The 27,563-nt window shown below is 47.9% G+C and overlaps 1 protein-coding gene across 2 annotated transcripts; it reads left to right on the top strand.

The window, feature by feature from the left end:
• Positions 1-53: 53 nt before the first annotated feature.
• LOC148517301 (uncharacterized) lies at positions 54-26,877 on the top strand. Of its 2 annotated transcripts, none has more exons than XM_088478894.1 (7): positions 54-290; positions 5,495-5,642; positions 6,997-7,188; positions 8,282-8,360; positions 8,478-8,575; positions 8,711-8,960; positions 24,694-26,877. In XM_088478894.1, exons 2-7 carry the CDS (start codon positions 5,565-5,567, stop codon positions 25,164-25,166), a joined length of 1,170 nt encoding a protein of 389 aa, XP_088335020.1. In that variant the 5' UTR covers positions 54-290; positions 5,495-5,564; the 3' UTR covers positions 25,167-26,877. The 2 variants fall into 2 exon arrangements, with proteins under 2 accessions (XP_088335020.1, XP_088335019.1); XM_088478893.1 differs by having other exon boundaries at positions 24,691-26,877.
• The last annotated feature ends 686 nt before the right edge of the window (positions 26,878-27,563 follow it).

Below are 27,563 nucleotides of genomic sequence, written 5' to 3'. Positions count from 1 at the left end.
CTTATCTAAGAAACCGCCCTCCTCTCTTTCCCCTCAGGGCGGTGATTGGCAGAAGTGAGTAGCCAATCAGGCGGCACAAAGTAGGAAGGACGTCCTGTAACTAGAAGCCACCTGCACCTGCCGCTCACAGCTTCATCACTAGAGTAACAGCTGTACAGTCTAATGGTGTCCTCATGTACGGTGACCGGCGGCCATATTCTTATAGTCTCCCAGTCACAGAGCAGAGGGGACGGGCTACTTGGTCTTTAGTAGGCCATTTTGTCATAGACATTCCTGACAGACGGATCCAGGTAACGTGTCCTCTATATATTATATTATTATTATATAGGGGAGAGGGGACCGTACAGTAATATATGAGGAGGAATAACACAGCTCCTAGCAAACACTATGTGGTATTATTATTATTATATAGGGGGGAGGGGACTGTACAGTGATATATGAGGAGGAATAACACAGCTCCTAGCAAACACTATGTGGTATTATTATATAGGGGAGAGGGGCAGGGATGTATCTATAATGGGTGCAGGGCCCCTCGGTCCAGGGGGGCCCCACACCGCAGACCCTGCACCCATAGTATTACTTACCTCTCTGGAGTCCAACATCGGTGCGGGTGTTCGGTGCTGTAAAAACGACTGGAAAATGGCCGCCGTGGTCATTTTCCCAGTGACCTGTGCAAACTCTATAGACTTTGGGCTCACGCTATTGCCCAGAGTATATAACTCTGGTGCTGGCCGCGCACAGCTCAGTGCGCTGCTGGATAGAGAGGTGGGGGCCCGTGTCGGAGACTGCACACAGGCCCCCTCCTCTCTAGAAACTCCCCTGGGGAGGGGATTGTATAGTGATATATGAGGGGGAATAACACAGCCCTCAGCACACACTGATATGTGGTATTATTATATAGGGGGGAGGGGACCGTACAGTGATATGAGTGGGAATAACACAGCTCCCAGCACATACTGATATGTGGTTATATTATTATTATTATATAGGGGAGAGGGGAACGTACAGTGATATATGAGGGGGAATAACACAGCTCCCAGCACACACTGATATGTGGTATTATTATTATATAGGGAGAGGGGACTGTACAGTGATATATGAGGGGAATAACACAGCTCCCAGCACACACTGATATGTGGTATTATTATTATATAGGGGGAGGTAACTGTACAGTGATAAATGAGGTGGATAACTAGTGTTCCCTCTAGATCCGGCGGGAGGCAGGGCGCCGGAGCTAGAGAGGGCATGCCCGTGTGCGCACCAAAGGCGCGTGCGACTGAGAAGGGGGCGTGGTCATCGGAAAAGGGGGCGTGTCTATAAGACGCGTCCCCTTTTCGTCACTCTTGGGGGCGTGCCCGGCACTTACGGACACGCCGGGCAGCCCCCAAGCCCTGCAGACAGGGAGAATAGATGCCGGGCGCATGCGCCCGGCGTCTATTCTCCGGCGGTGACAGGGTCACCGCATGTTTCTCCACCCGCGGGACACTGCATCCCGCGGGTGAGAACGGCTCCCGCAGGCTGTGAGGGCAGGGCGCTTTTGCCCTCCTCCTGGAGGGCAGGGTGCTTTTTGCCCTCCAGAAGGAGGGCAGGGCGCCGCGCCCCGCTAAAACAGCCTAGCGGGAACGCTAGATAACACTAGTCCCAGCACACACTGGGCCTGATTCAGAATGGATCGCTTTTGCGATAGCGTACGCTGCTCGGTCGATGGTGTGCACTTCGCATGCATTTGCGAGTTAGCATTGCTATTGCTCTGCGATCACTCTCACAGATACAAAGCCATCGCAGAGTGAGTGACTTCAGGTCAGCATTTGGGTGTGGTGAGGGGAGTGGTCAGGGGGTCCGATGTTCCCGAACAGCGTATGAACTGCTCGCTATTCTTGTGGCTGTTTTTTTCAACCTCTATTTTGCGAGCAGTTCTGAGTAAAAAAAAACCAAGTGACGTGGGCAATGACGCTGCTGTATTAATTATGCACTCCCTTAAAACGCCCGTTTTGACCTTTAAGCACGCCTGCGTTTGAATTCCACACCCCCGTTTTCAAGCACCTTCCCCTGTTACCACCCACATACGCCTCCTCCTGTCACTCAAAATAGCAGGCATTCGCTATTTAGCGAACAAACTATTTTCGGCCGCACTGACTGGTTCGCGCATGCGTATTAAAATCCGTACACATGCGCAGATGTGCGAACATCGGTCACAACGAACGAGCGGCCGCTTACGAGCGGCTCTGAATCAGGGCCCTAATTCGAAAATTGCTTATTATTTCTTTATGTTTAACATTTCGGTGGTGGCACATCTTCCTTCCAGTATCTTCCTTCCAGTATCTTTCTTCCAGTGTCTTCCTTCCAGTGTCTTCCTTCCAGTGTCTTCCTTTCAGTATTTTCATTCCAGTATTTTCATTCCAGTATGTATCTTCCCTTCAGTATTTTCATTCCAGTTTCTTCCTTCCAGTACATATCTTCTCTCCAGTATCTTCTCTCCAGCATTTTTCTTCTTGTCTCTTCCCTATGGTCTCTTTCTTAAAGTATATTCCCTCCAGTATCTTCTCTCCAGCTTCTTCCCTCCAGTCTCTCCCCGCCAGTCTCTTCAATCAATGTTGAAAAAAATGTTCTTGTTCCTGTGCAATAATCCCTAAATCCTCCTATGGCACATGTGTTACACGGAAATAGACCAGCTACAGGCTCTTTTGCGCCTACCTCTGATTCAGCCACATTGTAGTGAGAGAAACATTATTGTCTCTCTGAGATCTCCATTTTGTATTATCCAGAATAGTTTTCTCTGAGCGATCCAGGTCACGTTTGTGTTCCTCACAGCTGCTTTGAGCGATCCATGTCCCTTCTGTATTTCTCACAGCTGCTCTGAGCGATCCATGTCCCGTCTGTGTCCCTCACAGCTGCTTTGAGCGATCCATGTCCCTTCTGTATTCCTCACAGCTGCTCTGAGCAATCCAGGTCCCGCCTGTGTCCCTTACAGCTGCTCTGAGTGATCCGGGTCCCGACTGTTTTCCTCACAGCTGCTCTGACAATTCAGGTCCTGTCTGTGTTCCTCACAGCTGCTCTGAGCGATCCAGGTCCCGTCTGTGTTCCTCAAAGCTGCTCTGACAATTCAGGTCCTGTCTGTGTTCCTCACAGGTGCTCTGAGTGATCCAGGTCCCGTCTGTGTTCCTCACAGCTGCTCTGAGTGATCCAGGTCCTGTCTGTGTTCCTCACAGCTGCTCTGAGCGATCCAGGTTCCGTCTGTGTCCCTCACAGCTGCTTTGAGCGATCCATGTCCCTTCTGTATTCCTCACAGCTGCTCTGAGCAATCCAGGTCCCGTCTGTGCTCCTCACAGCTGCTCTGAGCGATCCAGGTCCCGACTGTTTTCCTCACAGCTGCTCTGAGCAATCCAGGTCCCGTCTGTGCTCCTCACAGCTGCTCTGAGCGATCCAGGTCCCGCCTGTGTCCCTTACAGCTGCTCTGAGCGATCCAGGTCCCGTCTGTGCTCCTCACAGCTGCTCTGAGTGATCCAGGTCCCGACTGTTTTCCTCACAGCTGCTCTGACAATTCAGGTCCTGTCTGTGTTCCTCACAGCTGCTCTGAGCGATCCAGGTCCTGTCTATGGTCCTCACCTCACAGCTGCTCTGACAATTCAGGTCCTGTCTGTGTTCCTCACAGCTGCTCTGAGCGATCCAGGTCCTGTCTATGGTCCTCACAGCTGATGAAAAAAGATTCAAGGGTGCTGAATTTCTTATGTCTTTTGCTTAGGAAACCAGATAATTTATTAGTTACAGGCGCAATAAGGAGCATATAGGGGTAATGCTCATATATGTGCTAGGAATTATATATAATGGAACAATGTATCGTATATATGTGCTAGGAATTATATATATTGGTAATGTCCCAGAAAAGAGTTATGGGGCATTTCAGGAAAATCTTTTGCAAAACCTCCGCAAAGCCCCTCTGCAATTATGTATTTATTTATGCATGGATGTTATTTCTATGTATGTATATATGTATGTATATAATATGTCTCTAGGAAAAAAAGTGAATAGTGTCATTTATGTAATTTATATTATATGTAATTATGGGGTCTGACATTGTCCTTTTCAAGGGTGAAATTAAAATAGAATCCAAATTATCTGGAAAGCCCCCGTTTCTGTCCCATTGTTATGTAACTGGATACCTGTAATGATAGCTGTGGAGTCAGGAGCATAGTGAAATATAAAATGTTTATTGAAACAAAACCATAGTGCAGACAATGCAGAGAAGCCAGGAGTGATACATGAACCGGACGGGAACTGGTGGTAACAGAAACTTGGAGGCCTGCAAAACTGGATACAAACAAGAACCATATACTGCAGAGTAGATGAGTCAGAGTCACATGCAGTAATAGGAGGGACAGCTTGCAGAGGCCCAGCTGGCTTTAGCTGCACATATTATAGGTTGGAGATATACAGACTGGATACAAGCAAAGGCGAAAAGCTGCAGTATAGATGAGACAGACTCACAGACATCAATGGAGCTGCAGTTTGCAAAAGTCCAGTAGACAGGAGATCAGGTTCAGGCCGTGGAATACAATCCAGGGATAACAATCAATGACCAGCAGGGGGCATGGTGATGGGCAGGAATAAATAGTCTGTGAGGCAGATGCAGGTAGTTAAACAGGGGAGTAATATTAACATCTGCATGTGAGGAAACAATGTCAGAATACATCAGCAGCACCTCTGGTGACAGAGAGGTACTGCAGGCCAGATACAAAATAAAGGACAGTGGGTCTCATTCAGACCTAGTCGATAGATGCAAGCGGTCGCTCTGATTGAGGGTGGCCACTTGCATCTTGAAGTGCAGCCTCTTGGTCGCTAGCTAAGTTGTGGGTTACCACCCACAGCCTAGCGACCGACCAGGGTGATGGTCACGATGGTCAGGACCATCGCGACCATCGGGGCTTGCGACGAAGCCCCAGGGAGCTTCCTGCTCTGATCGAGCAGGAAGCTCCCCACTGACATCATTGCTGATGTCAGCGAGGCCGCCCCCAAACGGCAAGCGTTCTGTCGGGAATGCCTCCGTTTGGCCGGGCACCCCCCCCCGGCACGCCTCCCAAACGGGGCAAGGTATCGATGATGATTGGTGTGAGACCCGGAGCGGCCGGCTCCGACGTGCGCATGCACAGTGGGCAAACATCGACCCGGTTGAGAGTGCTCAGAGCTTGCGACCGGGTCTGATTGAGGCCCAGTATCCTTCCACCGATGTAACTTATATCCAGTGATGCAAAGAGCATGTGATATGTGTCTGGGAGGAATAAGACCCCCGGCCAGAAGCATTGGTGTAACCTTATACAGTACAACATTGTGTGATGGCCTCTGAGGAGCCTTATGGGGCTGGGTCACAGGAACGTCTGATAGACAATGGCCAGAGCTCTATGGCTGGGGGGAGAGGGGAGACTTACTGGTCACTTATTGTTACATGTCTGACTGTGTTACATGTGTTCTCTGTGATAACTGTTATATTTATTCCTAGACAGTCCAGCTGTGAGGAACCAGAGTCTATTACACATCACACGTTCTTTTTTCTCACTGATTTATTGAGGATGGACAAGGACGGGAGTCACAGGACTGAGAGGATCTTACATCTCACCCTGAAGATCATCTACGAGCTGACTGGGGAGGTGAGAGGGCCTGGAGGTTTCACAGTGACATCACTTATATCTATAGTAATACAGAGACATGACTGGGGAGGTGAGGGGATCTGCGAGTATCACAGTGACATCACTTATATCTATAGTAATAATACAGGCACATGACTGGGGAGGGGATCTGCGAGTATCACAATGACATCACGTATATCTATAGTAATAATACAGGAACATGGCTGGGGAGGTGAGAGGATCTGGGAGTGTCACAGTGACATCACTTATATCTATAGTAATAATACAGGGACATGACTAGGGTGGTGAGAGGATCTGGGAGTGTCACAGTGACATCACTTATATCTATAGTAATAATACAGGGACATGACTGGGGAGGTGAGGGGATCTGGGAGTGTCACAGTGACATCACTTATATCTATAGTAATAATACAGGGACATGACTGGGGAGGAGAGGGGATCTGGGAGTTTCACAGTGACATCACTTATATCTATAGTAATAATACAGGTACATGACTGGGGAGGTGAGGGGATCTGGGAGTGTCACAGTGACATCACTTATATCTATAGTAATAATACAGGGACATGACTGGGGAGGTGAGAGGATCTGGGAGTGTCACAGTGACATCACTTATATCTATAGTAATAATACAGGGACATGACTGGGGAGGTGAGGGGATCTGGGAGTGTCACAGTGACATCACTTATATCTATAGTAATAATACAGGGACATGACTGGAGAGGTGAGGGGATCTGGGAGTGTCACAGTGACATCACAAATATCTATAGTAATAATACAGGGACATGACTGGGGAGGTGAGGGGATCTGGGAGTGTCACAGTGACATCACTTATATCTATAGTAATAATACAGGGACATGACTGGGGAGGTGAGGGGATCTGGGAGTGTCACAGTGACATCACTTATATCTATAGTAATAATACAGGGACATGACTGGGGAGGTGAGAGGGTCTGGGAGTGTCACAGTGACATCACTTATATCTATAGTAATAATACAGGGACATGACTGGGGAGGTGAGAGGGTCTGGGAGTGTCACAGTGACATCAATTTTATCTATAGTTATAAATGAGCAGCAGGGAGCCAGTCTCAGATATAGTATAAGTCCGACAGTCCTCAATGGAGTTGGGATTTGGTACATTGCTCACAGTATGTTCTTTTCTTTTTGTCACTGACACAAATATGCCAGATCTGCATACGACATACTCAACATTTTCCTATATATAGGAGATTGTTACAAGACTTGATATGGTGAAATAGTCTTCTTGTATATTATGCAAAGTTAACACCTGAATAAACACCCACATTTAGGTGGAGTTTAATTGACCTTTTCATTGTTGTCTCCCCAATACACAGGATTACACAGTAGTGAAGAAGACATCCGGTGACTGTGAGACACCCAGCAGCCATCCCCGTGTGTCAGGAGGACTGGGCAGGACCCAGAGCCCCATCACGGTGCCTCCACCTCACTCACTGATACATGAGAGACACAATGACCAGAAGATCCTGGAACTCACCAACAAGATCATTCAGCCGATGACTGGAGAGGTGACTGCTGGGAAAGGGACATTATACAGTAACACCAGGGGATGTGTCTGGGTGATGACTGCTGGGAATGGGACATTATACAGTAACACCAGGGGATGTGTCTGGGTGATGACTGCTGGGAATGGGACATTATACAGTAACACCAGGGGATGTGTCTGGGTGATGACTGGAGAGGTGACTGCTGGGAATGGGAAAATATACAGTAACACCAGGGGATGTGTCCGGGTGATGACTAGAGAGGTGACTGCTGGGAATGGGACATTATACAATAACACCAGGGGATGTGTCTGGGTGATGACTGGGGAGGTGATTGCTGGGAATGGGACATTATACAGTAACACCAGGGGATGTGTCTGGGTGATGAATGGAGAGGTGACTGCTGGGAATGGGACATTATACAGTAACACCAGGGGATGTGTCTTGGAGATGACTAGAGAGGTGACTGCTGGGAATAGGACATTATACAGTAACACCAGGGGATGTGTCTGGGTGATGACTGGAGAGGTGACTGATGGGAAAGGGACATTATACAGTAACACCAGGGGATGTGTCTGGGTGATGACTGTAGAGGTGACTGCTGGGAAAGGGACATTATACAGTAACACCAGGGGATGTGTCTGGGTGATGACTAGAGAGGTGACTGCTGGGAATGGGACATTATACAGTAACACCAGGGGATGTGTCTGGGTGATTACTGGAGAGGTGACTGCTGGGAAAGGGACATTATACAGTAACACCAGGGGATGTGTCTGGGTGATGACTGGAGAGGTGAGTACTGCTGGGAATGGGATATTATACAGTAACACCAGGGGATGTGCCTGGGTAATGACTGGAGAGGTGACTGCAGGGAATGGGACATTATACAGTAACACCAGGGGATGTGTCTGGGTGATGACTGGAGAGGTGATTGTTGGGAATGGGACATTATACAGTAACACCAGGGGATGTGCCTGGGTGATGACTGGAGAGGTGACTGCTGGGACTGGGACATTATACAATAACACCAGGGGATGTGTCTGGGTGATGACTGTATCACTGTGTGTGTCAGGTTCCTATAAGGTGTCAGGATGTCACTGTCTATGTTTCCATGCAGGAGGGTGAGTATATAGAGGAACACAGGAGTCTGTACAAGGACGTGATGATGGAGAATCACCGGCCCCTCACATCACTGGGTAGGAGGATTCTGTAACTTATTGTACAGGGGAGAGCATGTATGAGGGTCTCCTATATACACATTATCTGATAATCACATATATACAATGTACTCAGTCACTGTGTGTCTTCTACAGATGGACCCAGTAACAGAAATAACCCACAGAGATGTCCCCGTCCTCATTACTCACAGCGGTGTATAGAGGAGAATCACAGGATCCCACAGGAGCTTCAGGTAGATGGGAATTAGTGACTGTCGCTGTATGATCTTTACAGAAGCTGTGTGTGTCTTATCCACTGATATTATACTGTGTAATTGCAAGTAATGACATCAGACATTATGCATTATTTTATTCTCTGATTTAATTAGGGTAAAGATCTGACTAATAAGAAAAATTATATAGATGGAGAAGAGACATATGTGACTGATATGAAGGCAGAAGATACAGAGGGAGAAGAAGAGACATATGTGACTGATATGAAGGCAGAAGATACAGAGGGAGAAGAAGAGATGTATGTGACTGATAATGAGGCAGGAGATATAGAGGGAGAAGAAGAGACGTATGTGAGGGGTGATCAGCAATGTAAGAAGGAGGAAATCCCTACAGATATCAGCACAGGTGAGTAATAAACACTTATTACAGAAAAAAGTCACATTCTCTCTCTGCACCATGATATAGTGTTCGGTTTTAACCAGTGTATTATATGTGTGGAGTTTGTATGGTCTCCCAGGTTTGTGTGACTTTCCTTCCCCAATCCAAAAATATACTAGTTTGTTAATTGATTTCTGACACAATGCACCTGTGTGTTCAGGTATGTAGATAGTAAACTCCTATGTGTATGGAACTTGGGAATGCCTACATATCTTGCATACATCACTATAATTGGCTAATTATAAATAAATAATATTTCAGTCAGTACAATCATCTTCTTCTACATCCTCCTCAGTTCCTCTTATACTCCTGCTCCCCCCCTCACATCATGTCACTGTGAGTTACCAGCCCAGAGATCTGACCAGTCCCCTTCCCACACTCTGGTGTATCTCATACACCAGGAGCCATCAGCCCCTATTATACTCCTGCTCTCCCCCTCACATCATGTCACTGTGTGTTACCAGCCCAGAGATCTGACCAGTCTCCTCCCCACACTATCTGGTGTATCTCTTACATCAGGAGCCATCAGTCCCTATTATACTCCTGCTCTCCTCCTCACATCATGTCACTGTGTGTTACCATCCCAGAGATCTGACCAGTCTCCTCCCCCTCACATTCTCTGGTGTATCTCATATATCAGGAGCCATCAGCCCCTATTATATTCCTGCTCTCCCCCTCACATCATGTCACTGTGTGTTACCAGCCCAGAGGTCTAACTAGTCTCCTCCCCACACTCTCTGGTGTATCTCATGCATCAGGAGCCATCAGCCCCTATTATGCTCCTGCTCTCCCCCTCACATCATGTCACTGTGTGTTACCAGCCCAGAGATCTGACCAGTCTCCTCCCCACACTCTCTGGTGTATCTCATACATCAGAAGCCATCAGCCCCTATTATACTCCTGCTCTCCCCCTCACATCATGTCACTGTGTGTTACCAGCCCAGAGATCTGACCAGTCTCCTCCCCACACTCTCTGGTGTATCTCATACATCAGGAGCCATCAGCCCCTATTCTACTCCTGCTCTCCCCCTCACATCATGTCACTGTGTGCTACCAGCCCAGAGATCTGACCAGTCTCCTCCCCCTCACACTCTCTGGTGTATCTCATATATCAGGATCCATCAGCCCCTATTATATTCCTGCTCTCCCCCTCACATCATGTCACTGTGTGTTACCAGCCCAGAGATCTAACCAGTCTTCTCCCCACACTCTCTGGTGTATCTCATACATCAGGAGCTATCAGCCCCTATTATACTCCTCCTCTCCCCCTCACATCATGTCACTGTGTGTTACCAGCCCAGAGATCTGACCAGTCTCCGCCCCCTCACACTCTCTGGTGTATCTCATATATCAGGATCCATCAGCTCCTATTATACTCCTGCTCTCCCCCTCACATCATGTCACTGTGTGTTACCAGCCCAGAGATCTGACCAGTCTCCTCCCCCTCACACTCTCTGGTGTATCTCATACATCAGGAGCCATCGGCCCCTTTTATGCTCCTGCTCTCCCCCTCATATCATGTAACTGTGTGTTACCAGCCCAGAGATCTGACCAGTCTCCTCCCCACACTCTCTGTGTATCTCATACATCAGGAGCCATCAGCCCCTATTATACTCCTGCTCTCCCCCTCACATCATGTCACTGTGTGTTACCAGCCCAGAGATCTGACCAGTCTGTTCCCCACACTCTCTGGTGTATCTCATACATCAGGAGCCATCAGCCCCTATTATACTCCTGCTCTCCCCCTCACATCATGTCACTGTGTGTTATCAGCCCAGAGATCTGACCAGTCTCCTACCCACACTATCTGGTGTATCTCTTACATAAGGAGCCATCAGTCCCTATTATACTCCTGCTCTCCTCCTCACATCATGTCACTGTGTGCTACCATCCCAGAGATCTCACCAGTCTCCTCCCCCTCACATTCTCTGGTGTATCTCATATATCAGGAGCCATCAGCCCCTATTATATTCCTGCTGTCCCCCTCACATCATGTCACTGTGTGTTAGTAGCCTAGATATCTGACCAGTCTCCTCCCCACACTCTCTGGTGTATCTCATACATCAGGAGCCATCAGCCCCTATTATACTCCTGCTCTCCCCCTCACATCATGTCACTGTGTGTTACCAGCCCAGAGATCTGACCAGTCTCCTCCCCACACTCTCTGGTGTATCTCATACATCAGGATCCATCAGCCCCTATTATATTCCTGCTCTCCCCCTCACATCATGTCACTGTGTGTTACCAGCCCAGAGATCTAACCAGTCTTCTCCCCACACTCTCTGTGTATCTCATACATCAGGAGCCATCAGCCCCTATTATACTCCTGCTCTCCCCCTCACATCATGTCACTGTGTGTTACCAGCCCAGAGATCTTACCAGTCTCCTCCCCACACTCTCTGGTGTATCTCATACATCAGGAGCCATCAGCCCCTATTATACTCCTGCTCTCCCCCTCACATCATGTCACTGTGTGTTACCAGCCCAGAGATCTGACCATTCTCCTCCCCCTCACATTCTCTGGTGTATCTCATATATCAGGAGCCATCAGCCCCTATTATATTCCTGCTCTCCCCCTCACATCATGTCACTGTGTGTTACCAGCACAGAAGTCTAACCAGTCTCCTCTCCACACTCTCTGGTGTATCTCATGCATCAGGAGCCATCAGCCCCTATTATGCTCCTGCTCTCCCCCTCACATCATGTCACTGTGTGTTACCAGCCCAGAGATCTGACCAGTCTCCTCCCCACACTCTCTGGTGTTTCTCATACATCAGGAGCCATCAGCCCCTATTATACTCCTGCTCTCCCCCTCACATCATGTCACTGTGTGTTACCAGCCCAGAGATCGGACCAGTCTCCTCCCCACACTCTCTGGTGTATCTCATACATCAGGAGCCATCAGCCCCTATTATACTCCTGCTCTCCCCCTCACATCATGTCACTGTGTGTTACCAGACCAGAGATCTGACCAGTCTCCTCCCCCTCACACTCTCTGGTGTATCTCATATATCAGGAGCCATCGGCCCCTATTATATTCCTTTTCTCCCCCCTCACATCATGTCACTGTGTGTTACCAGCCCAGAGATCTAACCAGTCTCCTCCCCACACTCTCTGGTGTATCTCATACATCAGGAGCCATCAGCCCCTATTATACTCCTGCTCTCCCCCTCACATCATGTCACTGTGTGTTACCAGCCCAGAGATCTGACCAGTCTGTTCCCCACACTCTCTGGTGTATCTCATACATCAGGAGCCATCAGCCCCTATTATACTCCTGCTCTCCCCATCACATCATGTCACTGTGTGTTATCAGCCCAGAGATCTGACCAGTCTCCTCCCTACACTATCTGGTGTATCCCTTACTTAAGGAGCCATCAGTCCCTATTATACTCCTGCTCTCCTCCTCACATCATGTCACTGTGTGCTACCATCCCAGAGATCTGACCAGTATCCTCCCCCTCACATTCTCTGGTGTATCTCATATATCAGGAGCCATCCTTCCGTATTATATTCCTGCTCTCCCCCTCTCATCATATCATTGTGTGTTACCATCCCAGAGATCTGACCAGTCTCCTCCCCACACTCTCTGGTGTATCTCATACATCAGGAGCCATCAGCCCCTATTATACTCCTGCTCTCCCCCTCACATCATGTAACTGTGTGTTACCAGCCCAGAGATCTGACCAGTCTCCTCCCCACACTATCTGCTGTATCTCATACATCAGGAGCCATCAGTACCTATTAAACTCCTGCTCTCCTCTTCACATCATGTCACTGTGTGTTACCATCCCAGAGATCTGACCATTCTCCTCCCCCTCACATTCTCTGGTGTATCTCATATATCAGGAGCCATCAGCCCCTATTATATTCCTGCTCTCCCCCTCACATCATGTCACTGTGTGTTACCAGCCCAGAAGTCTAACCAGTCTCCTCTCCACACTCTCTGGTGTATCTCATGCATCAGGAGCCATCAGCCCCTATTATGCTCCTGCTCTCCCCCTCACATCATGTCACTGTGTGTTACCAGCCCAGAGATCTGACCAGTCTCCTCCCCACACTCTCTGGTGTTTCTCATACATCAGGAGCCATCAGCCCCTATTATACTCCTGCTCTCCCCCTCACATCATGTCACTGTGTGTTACCAGCCCAGAGGTCTGACCAGTCTCCTCCCCACACTCTCTGGTGTATCTCATACATCAGGAGCCATCAGCCCCTATTATACTCCTACTCTCCCCCTCACATCATGTCACTGTGTGTTACCAGACCAGAGATCTGACCAGTCTCCTCCCCCTCACACTCTCTGGTGTATCTCATATATCGGGAGCCATCAGCCCCTATTATATTCCTTTTCTCCCCCCTCACATCATGTCACTGTGTGTTACCAGCCCAGAGATCTAACCAGTCTCCTCCCCACACTCTCTGGTGTATCTCATACATCAGGAGCCATCAGCCCCTATTATACTCCTGCTCTCCCCCTCACATCATGTCACTGTGTGTTACCAGCCCAGAGATCTGACCAGTCTGTTCCCCACACTCTCTGGTGTATCTCATACATCTGGAGCCATCAGCCCCTATTATACTCCTGCTCTCCCCCTCACATCATGTCACTGTGTGTTATCAGCCCAGAGATCTGACCAGTCTCCTCCCTACACTATCTGGTGTATCTCTTACTTAAGGAGCCATCAGTCCCTATTATACTCCTGCTCTCCTCCTCACATCATGTCACTGTGTGCTACCATCCCAGAGATCTGACCAGTCTCCTCCCCCTCACATTCTCTGGTGTATCTCATATATCAGGAGCCATCAGCCCCTATTATATTCCTGCTGTCCCCCTCACATCATGTCACTGTGTGTTAGTAGCCTAGATATCTGACCAGTCTCCTCCCCACACTCTCTGGTGTATCTCATACATCAGGAGCCATCAGCCCCTATTATACTCCTGCTCTCCCCCTCACATCATGTCACTGTGTGTTACCAGCCCAGAGATCTGACCAGTCTCCTCCCCACACTCTCTGGTGTATCTCATACATCAGGAGCCATCAGACCCTATTATACTCCTGCTCTCCGCCTCACATCATGTCACTGTGTGTTACCAGCCCAGAGATCTGACCAGTCTCCTCCCCACACTATCTGGTGTATCTCTTACATCAGGAGCCATCAGTCCCTATTATACTCCTGCTCTCCTCCTCACATCATGTCACTGTGTGTTACCATCCCAGAGATCTGACCAGTCTCCTCCCCCTCACATTCTCTGGTGTATCTCATATATCAGGAGCCATCAGCCCCTATTATATTCCTGCTGTCCCCCTCACATCATGTCACTCTGTGTTACCAGCCCAGAGATCTGACCAGTCTCCTCCCCACACTCTCTGGTGTATCTCATACATCAGGAGCCATCAGCCCCTATTATATTCCTGCTCTCCCCCTCACATCATGTCACTGTGTGTTACCAGCCCAGAGATCTAACCAGTCTTCTCCCCACACTCTCTGGTGTATCTCATACATCTGGAGCTATCAGCCCCTATTATACTCCTGCTCTCCCCCTCACATCATGTCACTGTGTGTTACCAGCTCAGAGATCTGACCAGTCTCCTCCCCCTCACACTCTCTGGTGTATCTCATATATCAGGAGCCATCAGCCCCTATTATATTCCTGCTCTCCCCCTCACATCATGTCACTGTGTGTTACCAGCCCAGAGATCTAACCAGTCTCCTCTCCACACTCTCTGGTGTATCTCATGCATCAGGAGCCATCAGCCCCTATTTTGCTCCTGCTCTCCCCCTCACATCATGTCACTGTGTGTTACCAGCCCAGAGATCTGACCAGTCTCCTCCCCACACTCTCTGGTGTTTCTCATACATCAGGAGCCATCAGCCCCTATTATACTCCTGCTCTCCCCCTCACATCATGTCACTGTGTGTTACCAGCCCAGAGGTCTGACCAGTCTCCTCCCCACACTCTCTGGTTTATCTCATACATCAGGAGCCATCAGCCCCTATTATACTCCTGCTCTCCCCCTCACATCATGTCACTGTGTGTTACCAGACCAGAGATCTGACCAGTCTCCTCCCGCTCACACTCTCTGGTGTATCTCATATATCAGGAGCCATCAGCCCCTATTATATTCCTTTTCTCCCCCCTCACATCATGTCACTGTGTGTTACCAGCCCAGAGATCTAACCAGTCTCCTCCCCACACTCTCTGGTGTATCTCATACATCAGGAGCCATCAGCCCCTATTATACTCCTGCTCTCCCCCTCACATCATGTCACTGTGTGTTACCAGCCCAGAGATCTGACCAGTCTGTTCCCCACACTCTCTGGTGTATCTCATACATCTGGAGCCATCAGCCCCTATTATACTCCTGCTCTCCCCCTCACATCATGTCACTGTGTGTTATCAGCCCAGAGATCTGACCAGTCTCCTCCCTACACTATCTGGTGTATCTCTTACTTAAGGAGCCATCAGTCCCTATTATACTCCTGCTCTCCTCCTCACATCATGTCACTGTGTGCTACCATCCCAGAGATCTGACCAGTCTCCTCCCCCTCACATTCTCTGGTGTATCTCATATATCAGGAGCCATCAGCCCCTATTATATTCCTGCTGTCCCCCTCACATCATGTCACTGTGTGTTAGTAGCCTAGATATCTGACCAGTCTCCTCCCCACACTCTCTGGTGTATCTCATACATCAGGAGCCATCAGCCCCTATTATACTCCTGCTCTCCCCCTCACATCATGTCACTGTGTGTTACCAGCCCAGAGATCTGACCAGTCTCCTCCCCACACTCTCTGGTGTATCTCATACATCAGGAGCCATCAGACCCTATTATACTCCTGCTCTCCGCCTCACATCATGTCATTGTGTGTTACCAGCCCAGAGATCTGACCAGTCTCCTCCCCACACTATCTGGTGTATCTCTTACATCAGGAGCCATCAGTCCCTATTATACTCCTGCTCTCCTCCTCACATCATGTCACTGTGTGTTACCATCCCAGAGATCTGACCAGTCTCCTCCCCCTCACATTCTCTGGTGTATCTCATATTTCAGGAGCCATCAGCCCCTATTATATTCCTGCTGTCCCCCTCACATCATGTCACTGTGTGTTACCAGCCCAGAGATCTGACCAGTCTCCTCCCCACACTCTCTGGTGTATCTCATACATCAGGAGCCATCAGCCCCTATTATATTCCTGCTCTCCCCCTCACATCATGTCACTGTGTGTTACCAGCCCAGAGATCTAACCAGTCTTCTCCCCACACTCTCTGGTGTATCTCATACATCAGGAGATATCAGCCCCTATTATACTCCTGCTCTCCCCCTCACATCATGTCACTGTGTGTTACCAGCTCAGAGAACTGACCAGTCTCCTCCCCCTCACACTCTCTGGTGTATCTCATATATCAGGAGCCATCAGCCCCTATTATATTCCTGCTCTCCCCCTCACATCATGTCACTGTGTGTTACCAGCCCAGATATCTAACCAGTCTCCTCTCCACACTCTCTGTGTATCTCATACATCTGGAGCCATCAGCCCCTATTATACTCCTGCTCTCCCCCTCACATCATGTCACTGTGTATTACCAGCCCAGAGATCTGACCAGTCTCCTCCCCCTCACACTCTCTGGTGTATCTCATGCATCAGGAGCCATCGGCCCCTTTTATGCTCCTGCTCTCCCCCTCACATCATGTCACTGTGTGTTACCAGCCCAGACATCTGACCAGTCTCCTCTCCACACTCTCTGTGTATCTCATACATCAGGAGCCATCAGCCCCTATTATACTCCTGCTCTCCCCCTCACATCATGTCACTGTGTGTTACCAGCCCAGATATCTTACCAGTCTCCTCCCCACACTCTCTGGTGTATCTCATACATCAGGAGCCATCAGCCCCTATTATACTCCTGCTCTCCCCCTCACATCATGTCACTGTGTGTTACCAGCCCAGAGATCTGACCAGTCTCCTCCCCCTCACACTCTCTGGTGTATCTCTTATATCAGGAGCCACCAGCCCCTATTATATTCCTGCTCTCCCCCTCACATCATGTCACTGTGTGTTACCAGCCCAGAGATCTAACCAGTCTCCTCCCCACACTCTCTGGTGTATCTCTTACATCAGGAGCCATCAGCCGCTATTATACTCCTGTTCTCCCCCTCACATCATGTCACTGTGTGTTACAGCCCAGAGATCTGACCTGTCTTCTCCCCACACTCTCTGGTGTATCTCATACATCAGGAGCTATCGGCCCCTATTATACTCCTGTTCTCCCCCTCACATCATGTCACTGTGTGTTACAGCCCAGAGATCTGAGCAGTCTTCTCCCCACACTCTCTGGTGTATCTCATACATCAGGAGCTATCAGCCCCTATTATACTCCTGCTCTCCCCCTTACATCATGTCACTGTGTGTTACCATCCCAGAGATCTGACCAGTCTCCTCCCCCTCACACTCTCTGGTGTATCTCATACATCAGGAGCCATCGGCCCCTTTTATGCTCCTGCTCTCCCCCTCAAATTATGTCACTGTGTGTTACCAGCCCAGAGATCTGACCAGTCTCCTCCCCACACTCTCTGTGTATCTCATACATCAGGAGCCATCAACCCCTATTATACTCCTGCTCTCCCCCTCACATCATGTCACTGTGTGTTACCAGCCCAGAGATCTGACCAGTCTCCTCCCCACACTCTCTGGTGTATCTCATACATCAGGAGCCATCAGCCCCTATTATACTCCTGCTCTCCCCCTCACATCATGTCACTGTGTGTTACCAGACCAGAGATCTGACCAGTCTCCTCCCCCTCACACTCTCTGGTGTATCTCATATATCAGGAACCATCAGCCCCTATTATATTCCTGCTCTCCCCCCTCACATCATGCCACTGTGTGTTACCAGCCCAGAGATCTAACCAGTCTCCTCCCCACACTCTCTGGTGTATCTCTTACATCAGGATCCATCAGCCCCTATTATACTCCTGTTCTCCCCCCCTCACATCATGTCACTGTGTGTTACAGCCCAGAGATCTGACCAGTCTTCTCCCCACACTCTCTGGTGTATCTCATACATCAGGAGCTATCAGCCCCTATTATAATCCTGCTCTCCCCCTCACATCATGTCACTGTGTGTTACCAGCCCAGAGATCTGACCAGTCTCCTCCCCACTCTCTCTGGTGTATCTCATACATCAGGAGCCATCAGACCCTATTATACTCCTGCTCTCCGCCTCACATCATGTCACTGTGTGTTACCAGCCCAGAGATCTGACCAGTCTCCTCCCCACACTATCTGGTGTATCTCTTACATCAGGAGCCATCAGTCCCTATTATACTCCTGCTCTCCTCCTCACATCATGTCACTGTGTGTTACCATCCCAGAGATCTGACCAGTCTCCTCCCCCTCACATTCTCTGGTGTATCTCATATATCAGGAGCCATCAGCCCCTATTATATTCCTGCTGTCCCCCTCACATCATGTCACTGTGTGTTACCAGCCCAGAGATCTGACCAGTCTCCTCCCCACACTCTCTGGTGTATCTCATACATCAGGAGCCATCAGCCCCTATTATATTCCTGCTCTCCCCCTCACATCATGTCACTGTGTGTTACCAGCCCAGAGATCTAACCAGTCTTCTCCCCACACTCTCTGGTGTATCTCATACATCAGGAGCTATCAGCCCCTATTATACTCCTGCTCTCCCCCTCACATCATGTCACTGTGTGTTACCAGCTCAGAGAACTGACCAGTCTCCTCCCCCTCACACTCTCTGGTGTATCTCATATATCAGGAGCCATCAGCCCCTATTATATTCCTGCTCTCCCCCTCACATCATGTCACTGTGTATTACCAGCCCAGAGATCTGACCAGTCTCCTCCCCCTCACACTCTCTGGTGTATCTCATGCATCAGGAGCCATCGGACCCTTTTATGCTCCTGCTCTCCCCCTCACATCATGTCACTGTGTGTTACCAGCCCAGACATCTGACCAGTCTCCTCTCCACACTCTCTGTGTATCTCATACATCAGGAGCCATCAGCCCCTATTATACTCCTGCTCTCCCCCTCACATCATGTCACTGTGTGTTACCAGCCCAGATATCTTACCAGTCTCCTCCCCACACTCTCTGGTGTATCTCATACATCAGGAGCCATCAGCCCCTATTATACTCCTGCTCTCCCCCTCACATCATGTCACTGTGTGTTACCAGCCCAGAGATCTGACCAGTCTCCTCCCCCTCACACTCTCTGGTGTATCTCTTATATCAGGAGCCACCAGCCCCTATTATATTCCTGCTCTCCCCCTCACATCATGTCACTGTGTGTTACCAGCCCAGAGATCTAACCAGTCTCCTCCCCACACTCTCTGGTGTATCTCTTACATCAGCAGCCATCAGCCCCTATTATACTCCTGTTCTCCCCCTCACATCATGTCACTGTGTGTTACAGCCCAGAGATCTGACCTGTCTTCTCCCCACACTCTCTGGTGTATCTCATACATCAGGAGCTATCGGCCCCTATTATACTCCTGTTCTCCCCCTCACATCATGTCACTGTGTGTTACAGCCCAGAGATCTGAGCAGTCTTCTCCCCACACTCTCTGGTGTATCTCATACATCAGGAGCTATCAGCCCCTATTATACTCCTGCTCTCCCCCTTACATCATGTCACTGTGTGTTACCATCCCAGAGATCTGACCAGTCTCCTCCCCCTCACACTCTCTGGTGTATCTCATACATCAGGAGCCATCGGCCCCTTTTATGCTCCTGCTCTCCCCCTCAAATTATGTCACTGTGTGTTACCAGCCCAGAGATCTGACCAGTCTCCTCCCCACACTCTCTGTGTATCTCATACATCAGGAGCCATCAACCCCTATTATACTCCTGCTCTCCCCCTCACATCATGTCACTGTGTGTTACCAGCCCAGAGATCTGACCAGTCTCCTCCCCACACTCTCTGGTGTATCTCATACATCAGGAGCCATCAGCCCCTATTATACTCCTGCTCTCCCCCTCACATCATGTCACTGTGTGTTACCAGACCAGAGATCTGACCAGTCTCCTCCCCCTCACACTCTCTGGTGTATCTCATATATCAGGAGCCATCAGCCCCTATTATATTCCTGCTCTCCCCCCTCACATCATGTCACTGTGTGTTACCAGCCCAGAGATCTAACCAGTCTCCTCCCCACACTCTCTGGTGTATCTCTTACATCAGGATCCATCAGCCCCTATTATACTCCTGTTCTCCCCCCCTCACATCATGTCACTGTGTGTTACAGCCCAGAGATCTGACCAGTCTTCTCCCCACACTCTCTGGTGTATCTCATACATCAGGAGCTATCAGCCCCTATTATAATCCTGCTCTCCCCCTCACATCATGTCACTGTGTGTTACCAGCCCAGAGATCTGACCAGTCTCCTCCCCACACTCTCTGGTGTATCTCATACATCAGGAGCCATCAGCCCCTATTATACTCCTGCTCTCCCCCTCACATCATGTAACTGTGTGTTGCCAGCCCAGAGATCTGACCAGTCTCCTCCCCACACTATCTGTTGTATCTCATACATCAGGACCCATCAGTGCCTATTAAACTCCTGCTCTCCTCCTCACATCATGTCACTGTGTGTTACCATCCCAGAGATCTGACCAGTCTCCTCCCCCTCACATTCTCTGGTGTATCTCATATATCAGGAGCCATCAGCCCCTATTATATTCCTGCTCTCCCCCTCACATCATGTCACTGTGTGTTACCAGCCCAGAGACCTGACCAGTCTCCTCCCCCTCACACTCTCTGGTGTATCTCTTACATCAGGAGCCATCAGCCCCTATTATACTCCTGTTCTCCCCCTCACATCATGTCACTGTGTGTTACAGCCCAGAGATCTGAGCAGTCTTCTCCCCACACTCTCTGGTGTATCTCATACATCAGGAACTATCAGCCCCTATTATACTCCTGTTCTCCCCCTCACATCATGTCACTGTGTGTTACCAGCCCAGAGATCTGACCAGTCTCCTCCCCCTCACACTCTCTGGTGTATCTCATACATCAGGAGCCATCGGCCCCTTTTATGCTCCTGCTCTCCCCCTCATATCATGCAACTACCAGTCCATTGAAACATCACACACAGAGCTATAACCTCACACCCTTTATTCCACAATGGCTCCATCCAGTCTCTGTGCTTGGATGCTCTGTACTGTTGCGTTTTATCTGCTGACCTGTCTCTATATCATGCTCTGTCCTTCTGTTTTACTTTTTCTGCTTTCTTCCTCCTTCTGCTGTTGCCCATATGTGCCCTGCGCCATACCCCTACCCTGTCCTGCTGCCTCCCCCGCTCTGTGCCCTGCGGCATTCCCCTACCCTGTCCTGCTGCCTCCCCAGCTCTGTGCCCTGCGGCATTCCCCTACCCTCTCATGCTGCCTCCCCCACTCTGTGCCCTGCACCATTCCCCTACCCTGGCCTGCTGCCTCCCCCGCTGTGCCCTGCGGAATTCCCCTACCCTGTCTTGCTGCCTCCCCGCTATGTGCCCTGCGGCATTCCCCTACCCTGTCCTGCTTCCTCCCCCACTCTGTGCCCTGCACCATTCCCCTACCCTGTCCTGCTGCCTCCCCCACTCTGTGCCCTGCACCATTCCCCTACCCTGTCCTGCTGCCTACCCCGCTCTGTGCCCTGCGCCATACCCCTACCCTTTCCTGCTGCCTCCCCCGCTCTGTGGCCTGCTCCATTCCCCTTCTCTGTCCTGCTGCCTCCCCCTCTGTGCTCTGCGCCATTCCCCTACTCTGTCCTGCTGCCTCCCCCTCTCTGTGCCCTGCACCATTCCCCTACCCTGTCCTGCTGCCTCCCCGCTCTGTGCCCTGCACCATTCCCCTACCCTGTCCTGCAGCTTCCCCCTCTCTATGTCCAGCTGCCTCCCCCGCTCTGTGCCCTGCACCATTCCCCTACCCTGTTCTGCAGCCTCCCTCGCTCTATGTCCTGCTGCCTCCCCCGCTCTGTGCCCTGCAGCATTCCCCTACCCTGTCCTGCTGCTTCACCGCTCTGTGCCCTGCACCATTCCCCTACCCTGTCCTGCAGCCTCCCCTGCTCTGTGCCCTGTGCCATTCCCGTACCCTGTCCTGCTGCCTCCCCTGCTCTGTGCCCTGCGCCATTCCCCTACCCTGTCCTGCTGCCTAACCCGCTCTGTGCCCTGCACCATTCCCCTACCTTGTCCTGCTGCCTCCCCCCACTCTGTACCTTGCACCATTCCCCTACCCTGCTGCCTCCCCCGCTCTGTGCCCTGCACCATTCCCCTACCCTGTCCTGCTGCCTCCCCCGCTCTGTGCCCTGCACCATTCCCCTACCCTGTCCTGCTGCCTCCCCCCTCTGTGCCACCATCATTCTGTGTTGCTCTGTCCTGTCGCTCTCCTTCCCTCTCAGCGGTAATATACAGTGACTCATTACCCTAAGTTAGTAGCATGGCTCTGGTGGGGTTACTCTCCCTGATGGTGACCAGAAGACCATATTGAGGCTGTTTTTGTTACATATATATCCACCTGGTAACTTTTTGTAGTGTGGACGCAGTTGTTGGTAATTAGCCCACAAGTTTCCTGTGTGTATGTGTGAGGGTGGTCTAGACGGGCATTGTGGTTCACCAACGTCACTGGCTTTTGAGGCTTCCTGCTCTGTGTTGATGGCTAGGGAACGTTACCCAGGAAAGTCTGCATTTAGGGGGAGATATACATTGGTGATGGGCCATCTGCCTGTCCCTGGTGCTGGTCTATGACATGTGCTGATAATGTGCTTGTGCCAGTTTATGTCAATATTTTATCTGTTCATCGTGAGTCTTTATTGTTGGTTCATTTGTAAATGTTATAATGTGGTCATAGCTCTTACCTGCAATTTAAACAAATAAACGCTTTATTTATTATAGTAACATGGTGGAGTGATGGTTAGCATTACTGCCAAACAGCACTGAGTTCAATTCCCAGCCAAGGTGCTTCGTGGAGTTTGTATGTGTTTCTTCCAAAAATCATACTGGTAGGTTAATTGGCTACTGACACAAATTAATCATAATGTGAGTGCGAGGTAGATACAGTAGGGATTATAGATTGTAAACTCCAGTGGTGCAGGGACTGATGTGAATAACTAAATATTCTTTGTAAATTTCTGCTCAGTATATCTGTGCTGTATAAAGTGCTTCTCAGTGTCTGTGCTATATAAAGTGCTTCTCAGTGTGTCTGTGCTATATAAAGTGCTTCTCAGTGTGTCTGCTATATAAAGTGCTTCTCAGTGTGTCTTTGCTATATAAAGTGCTTCTCAGTGTGTCTTTGCTATATAATGTGCTTCTCAGTATGTCTGTTTTATATAAAGTGCTTCTCAGTATGTCTGTGCTATAAAAAGTGCTTCTCAGTATGTCTGTGCTATATAAAGTGCTTCTCAGTATGTCTGTGCTATATAAAGTGCTTCTCAGTGTGGCTGTGCTATATAAAGTGCTTCTCAGTGTGTCTGTTTTATATAAAGTGCTTCTCAGTATGTCTGTGCTATAAAAAGTGCTTCTCAGTATGTCTGTGCTATATAAAGTGCTTCTCAGTATGTCTGTGCTATATAAAGTGCTTCTCAATGTGTCTGTGCTATATAAAGTCCTTCTCAGTATGTCTGTTTTATATAAAGTGCTTCTCAGTATGTCTGTGCTATATAAAGTGCTTCTCAGTATGTCTGTGCTATATAAAGTGCTTCTCAGTATGTCTGTGTTATATAAAGTGCTTCTCAGTATGTCTGTGCTATATAAAGTGCTTCTCAGTATGTCTGTGTTATATAAAGTGCTTCTCAGTATGTCTGTGCTATATAAAGTGCTTCTCAATGTGTCTGTGCTATATAAAGTCCTCCTCAGTATGTCTGTTTTATATAAAGTGCTTCTCAGTATGTCTGTGCTATATAAAGTCCTTCTCAGTATGTCTGTATTATATAAAGTGCTTCTCAGTATGTCTGTGCTATATAAAGTGCTTCTTAATGTGTCTGTGCTATATAAAGTGCTTCTCAGTGTGTCTTTGCTATATAAAGTCCTTCTCAGTATGTTTGTGCTATATAAAGTGCTTCTCAGTATGTCTGTGCTATATAAAGTGCGTCTCAGTATGTCTGTGCTATATAATGTGCTTCTCAGTGTGTCTGTGCTATATAAAGTGCTTCTCAATGTGTCTGTGCTATATAAAGTGCTTCTCAGTGTGTCTGTGCTATATAAAGTGCTTCTCAGTATGCCTGTGCTGTATAAAGTGCTTCTCAGTGTGTCTGTGCTATATAAAGTGCTTCTCAGTATGTCTGTGCTGTATAAAGTGCTTCTCAGTATGTCTGTGCTGTATAAAGTGCTTCTCATTATGTGTGTGCTGTATAAAGTGCTTCTCAGTGTGTCTGTGCTATATAAAGTGCTTCTCAGTGTGTCTGTGCTATATAAAGTCCTTCTCAGTATGTCTGTGCTATATAAAGTGCTTCTCAGTATGTCTGTGCTATATAAAGTGCTTCTCAGTATGTCTGTGCTATATAAAGTGCTTCTCAGTGTGTCTGTGCTATATAAAGTGCTTCTCAGTATGTTTGTGCTATATAACGTGCTGCTCAGTATGTCTGTGCTATATAAAATGCTTCTCAGTGTGTCTGTGCTATATAAAGTGCTGCTCAGTATGTCTATGCTATATAAAAAGCTGTAATTAATAATAGTTATTGTATTTCCAGCAGATGGACGCACAAGCAGGAATGACTTGGAGGGAGATCTCATCTTGTCTACAGATATTAAAACAGAAGATAACATCACACAGGAATCTCCAGTAGATAATCTCGTTATGCTAAATATACATCCAGTACCTCACAGTGCAGCTATATCATCTAATTTTTATCATTATCCGGACTGTTCTCCTGATGCCCCAGCTTTTGTTACACATAGTGCAGCTCATACACCTGATAAATTATTTCCGTGTTCTGTGTGTGGGAAATGTTTTAAAAATAAATCAAATCTAATTACACATGAGAGAAGTCACACAGGTGAGAAACCATTTTCATGCTCTGTGTGTGGGAAATGTTTTGCACAGAAATCAAATCTAATTACACATCAAAGATGTCACACAGGTGAGAAACCATTTCCATGCTCTGTGTGTGGGAAATGTTTTACACAGAAATCAGCTCTTGTTACACATCAGAGATCACATAGGTGAGAAACCATTTCCATGCTCTGTCACACCTTGGTAGACATGAGATTTTACACAAGAGAAAAGCATTTATATGAGCTGACACAAAATAGGGTTGTAGCAACACTCTGGACACACAGTATTTTAACAGTTTAAATTATCCATCTGCTGATAATTGGGATGTGTGCCATTTATATAAAAAGAGGAATGTACGCACTAAGGAAATCTTAATAAATAATGATTATAGGGTTTGCTAAAGATGAAATACAAATGTATAATACTTTAATATGAACTATCCCAGGGGCAGTGACAGATTTCGCTATCTATGCTGTCAGGGGGTTATTTAATGTTGCCAGAAGCCGCTGTCGAGGTTTGTTACCTTCTCGCTCCCCTTACGGGACGCCATATTCTTCTGCCGCAGCTTCAGACAGCCTCCTGTGTTGCCAGGCAGCATAGATGTAGAACTAAGATGGCGCCTGCTGGAAGATAAGGACACTGGGCAGCCGCACATACTTCTGGGACCACTGGATGACGGGCACTGGCTCAGCTGTTAGCCTTTTGTTAATCTTCAGTCTTGCTTGCTATTGGTGCAATATCGTTTAAAAACGTTCCAGTCCAACGCCATCTTGCCGGTTATAGCGTACCCTTAGCATGTGTATTCCGGTTCCTGTCAGTCAAAATTTTGATCGTGAGAGACTTTTCTGCATGGCTATGACTCCTGTGGAACATCTATTTGTTCAATCGCTGCAGTTGTCATCTAGAGCAGTGTCACCCGCGTGTAAGACCAGGCGGCAACCTAAGTACCAGTGAGCATTTCCAGCTCTAAGGGAATATTCATATCAAAAAAGGGGGGGGGAAAGGGACAGGGGTTGTCTTGAGTGGCTCATTGTTATCAAGTAAAATATAACCTTTATTAATTCAAATATAAGGAAATGGAGAAAGGGTTAATAGGTCACACCATGCCTATTGTGATTGCAAGACTACCCTGGTTATAATGACATGACTATCTCAGTATCGTCTAGTCGCCTTCAGGGGTGTGCTACTCAGGGATATATCACTACTACATTACACAACAAGAAAATAATCCCAATACCAGTGCTCAATGTCCCAATAATGCTATAATATCACTTTTATTACTAATAGGTGGAAATTAATTAAGTGCTTGGGTTAAAACACAGCAAAACACTCAATCGTGCTCAATCACCAGTGTCTCTAACTCATACACTAACTAGTGCGCTGCTGTATGTGACAATATTGTGAGAATCACTATTATAATTACCAAGTAAGTATATGTATTATATAGATTACAATCAGTAGTATAATATAGTGTAAGTGTGTATATCTCTTGATACAATAGATATTAGGTTATAGCTACTTAATAGTCATATTTGTTACATAAACTCCCATCATATGGAGATCAATATGCTGTAATAAACACATGTAATCTAGCATATTCTCCGTGATTCTTATTGAACTTGCATGCCTGGATAGGCCCATCCTACATATTTGTGTGTAATTTGAATGAGATTTATTACACAGGTCTGCGAAATTTATGGTATTGAAAGCTTTTTTAATAATACTTTTATATTCTTAATTATACTCCTGTGGACATCAAGAAATAGTATATTAAAAAAAAATTACCACATCGCATTTACCTATAAGGGGGTTACAAACATTTTTAAGAAAAAACAAGAAGTTTAATTGTTTTTGACATATTTATTGGGAAATACGAAATGTAGATGATATCACTGTGTTTTTGCCTTAATTCCATAATAAAATAACAATAAAATCAAACAATAATAGAAATAAAACCATAATTATTGAAAAAATCGTGAATATCTTGGGGGGTTTTTTGTCTTCAAACTTTGTTTTTTGCTTATAAGCTTTTTCTGTGTCGTCTCTGTGTATCATCCAGCAGTAGTCAGCCATCATGCTGACGTCCCAATTACCCTGGTATCTTCTTTCTACATCTTTAACTTCTTGATGGAACCGTTCACCCTGTTCTTCATTGTAGTGTCCGAGATTATTCAGGAAATGCTCAATATGGGAATTCAAAAAATGTACCTTTAAACTCATATTGCAGCCAAGGTTACTGTCATTATTAAGCATTTCCCTGTCTATTTCTTTGTAGTTTAGATCCTTTGACATTGCCTAAAAATTTAAACTGTACTGTATGTGGTGTGTACTGTGTATGTACTGTGTGTGTGTAGTGTGTACTGTGTATGTGGTAGTAGGCAGGGGTTAAAATGAGCCGGCACAGGGCAAAACTGTGTTGCATCTGTTTCCACCTTCGCCAGCTCACCTTGTAGTTGTGTGGTGCAATGTTCCTTTAGACAGTATGGGGTTTAGGCCCTTTGTAGATTTCAGCTCCAGGCCCATGTGGACCTTGCAGAAAAACATGATGTGATATGCAAAATCGGGAGT

Source organism: Taudactylus pleione, unplaced genomic scaffold, assembly GCF_031769625.1.
Source record: "Taudactylus pleione unplaced genomic scaffold, aTauple2 ptg000224l, whole genome shotgun sequence".
In the NCBI taxonomy this organism is placed as follows: domain Eukaryota; kingdom Metazoa; phylum Chordata; class Amphibia; order Anura; family Myobatrachidae; genus Taudactylus; species Taudactylus pleione.
The sequence above is the reverse complement of the archived record's forward strand: the minus strand, read 5'-3'. Positions and strand labels throughout refer to the sequence as shown.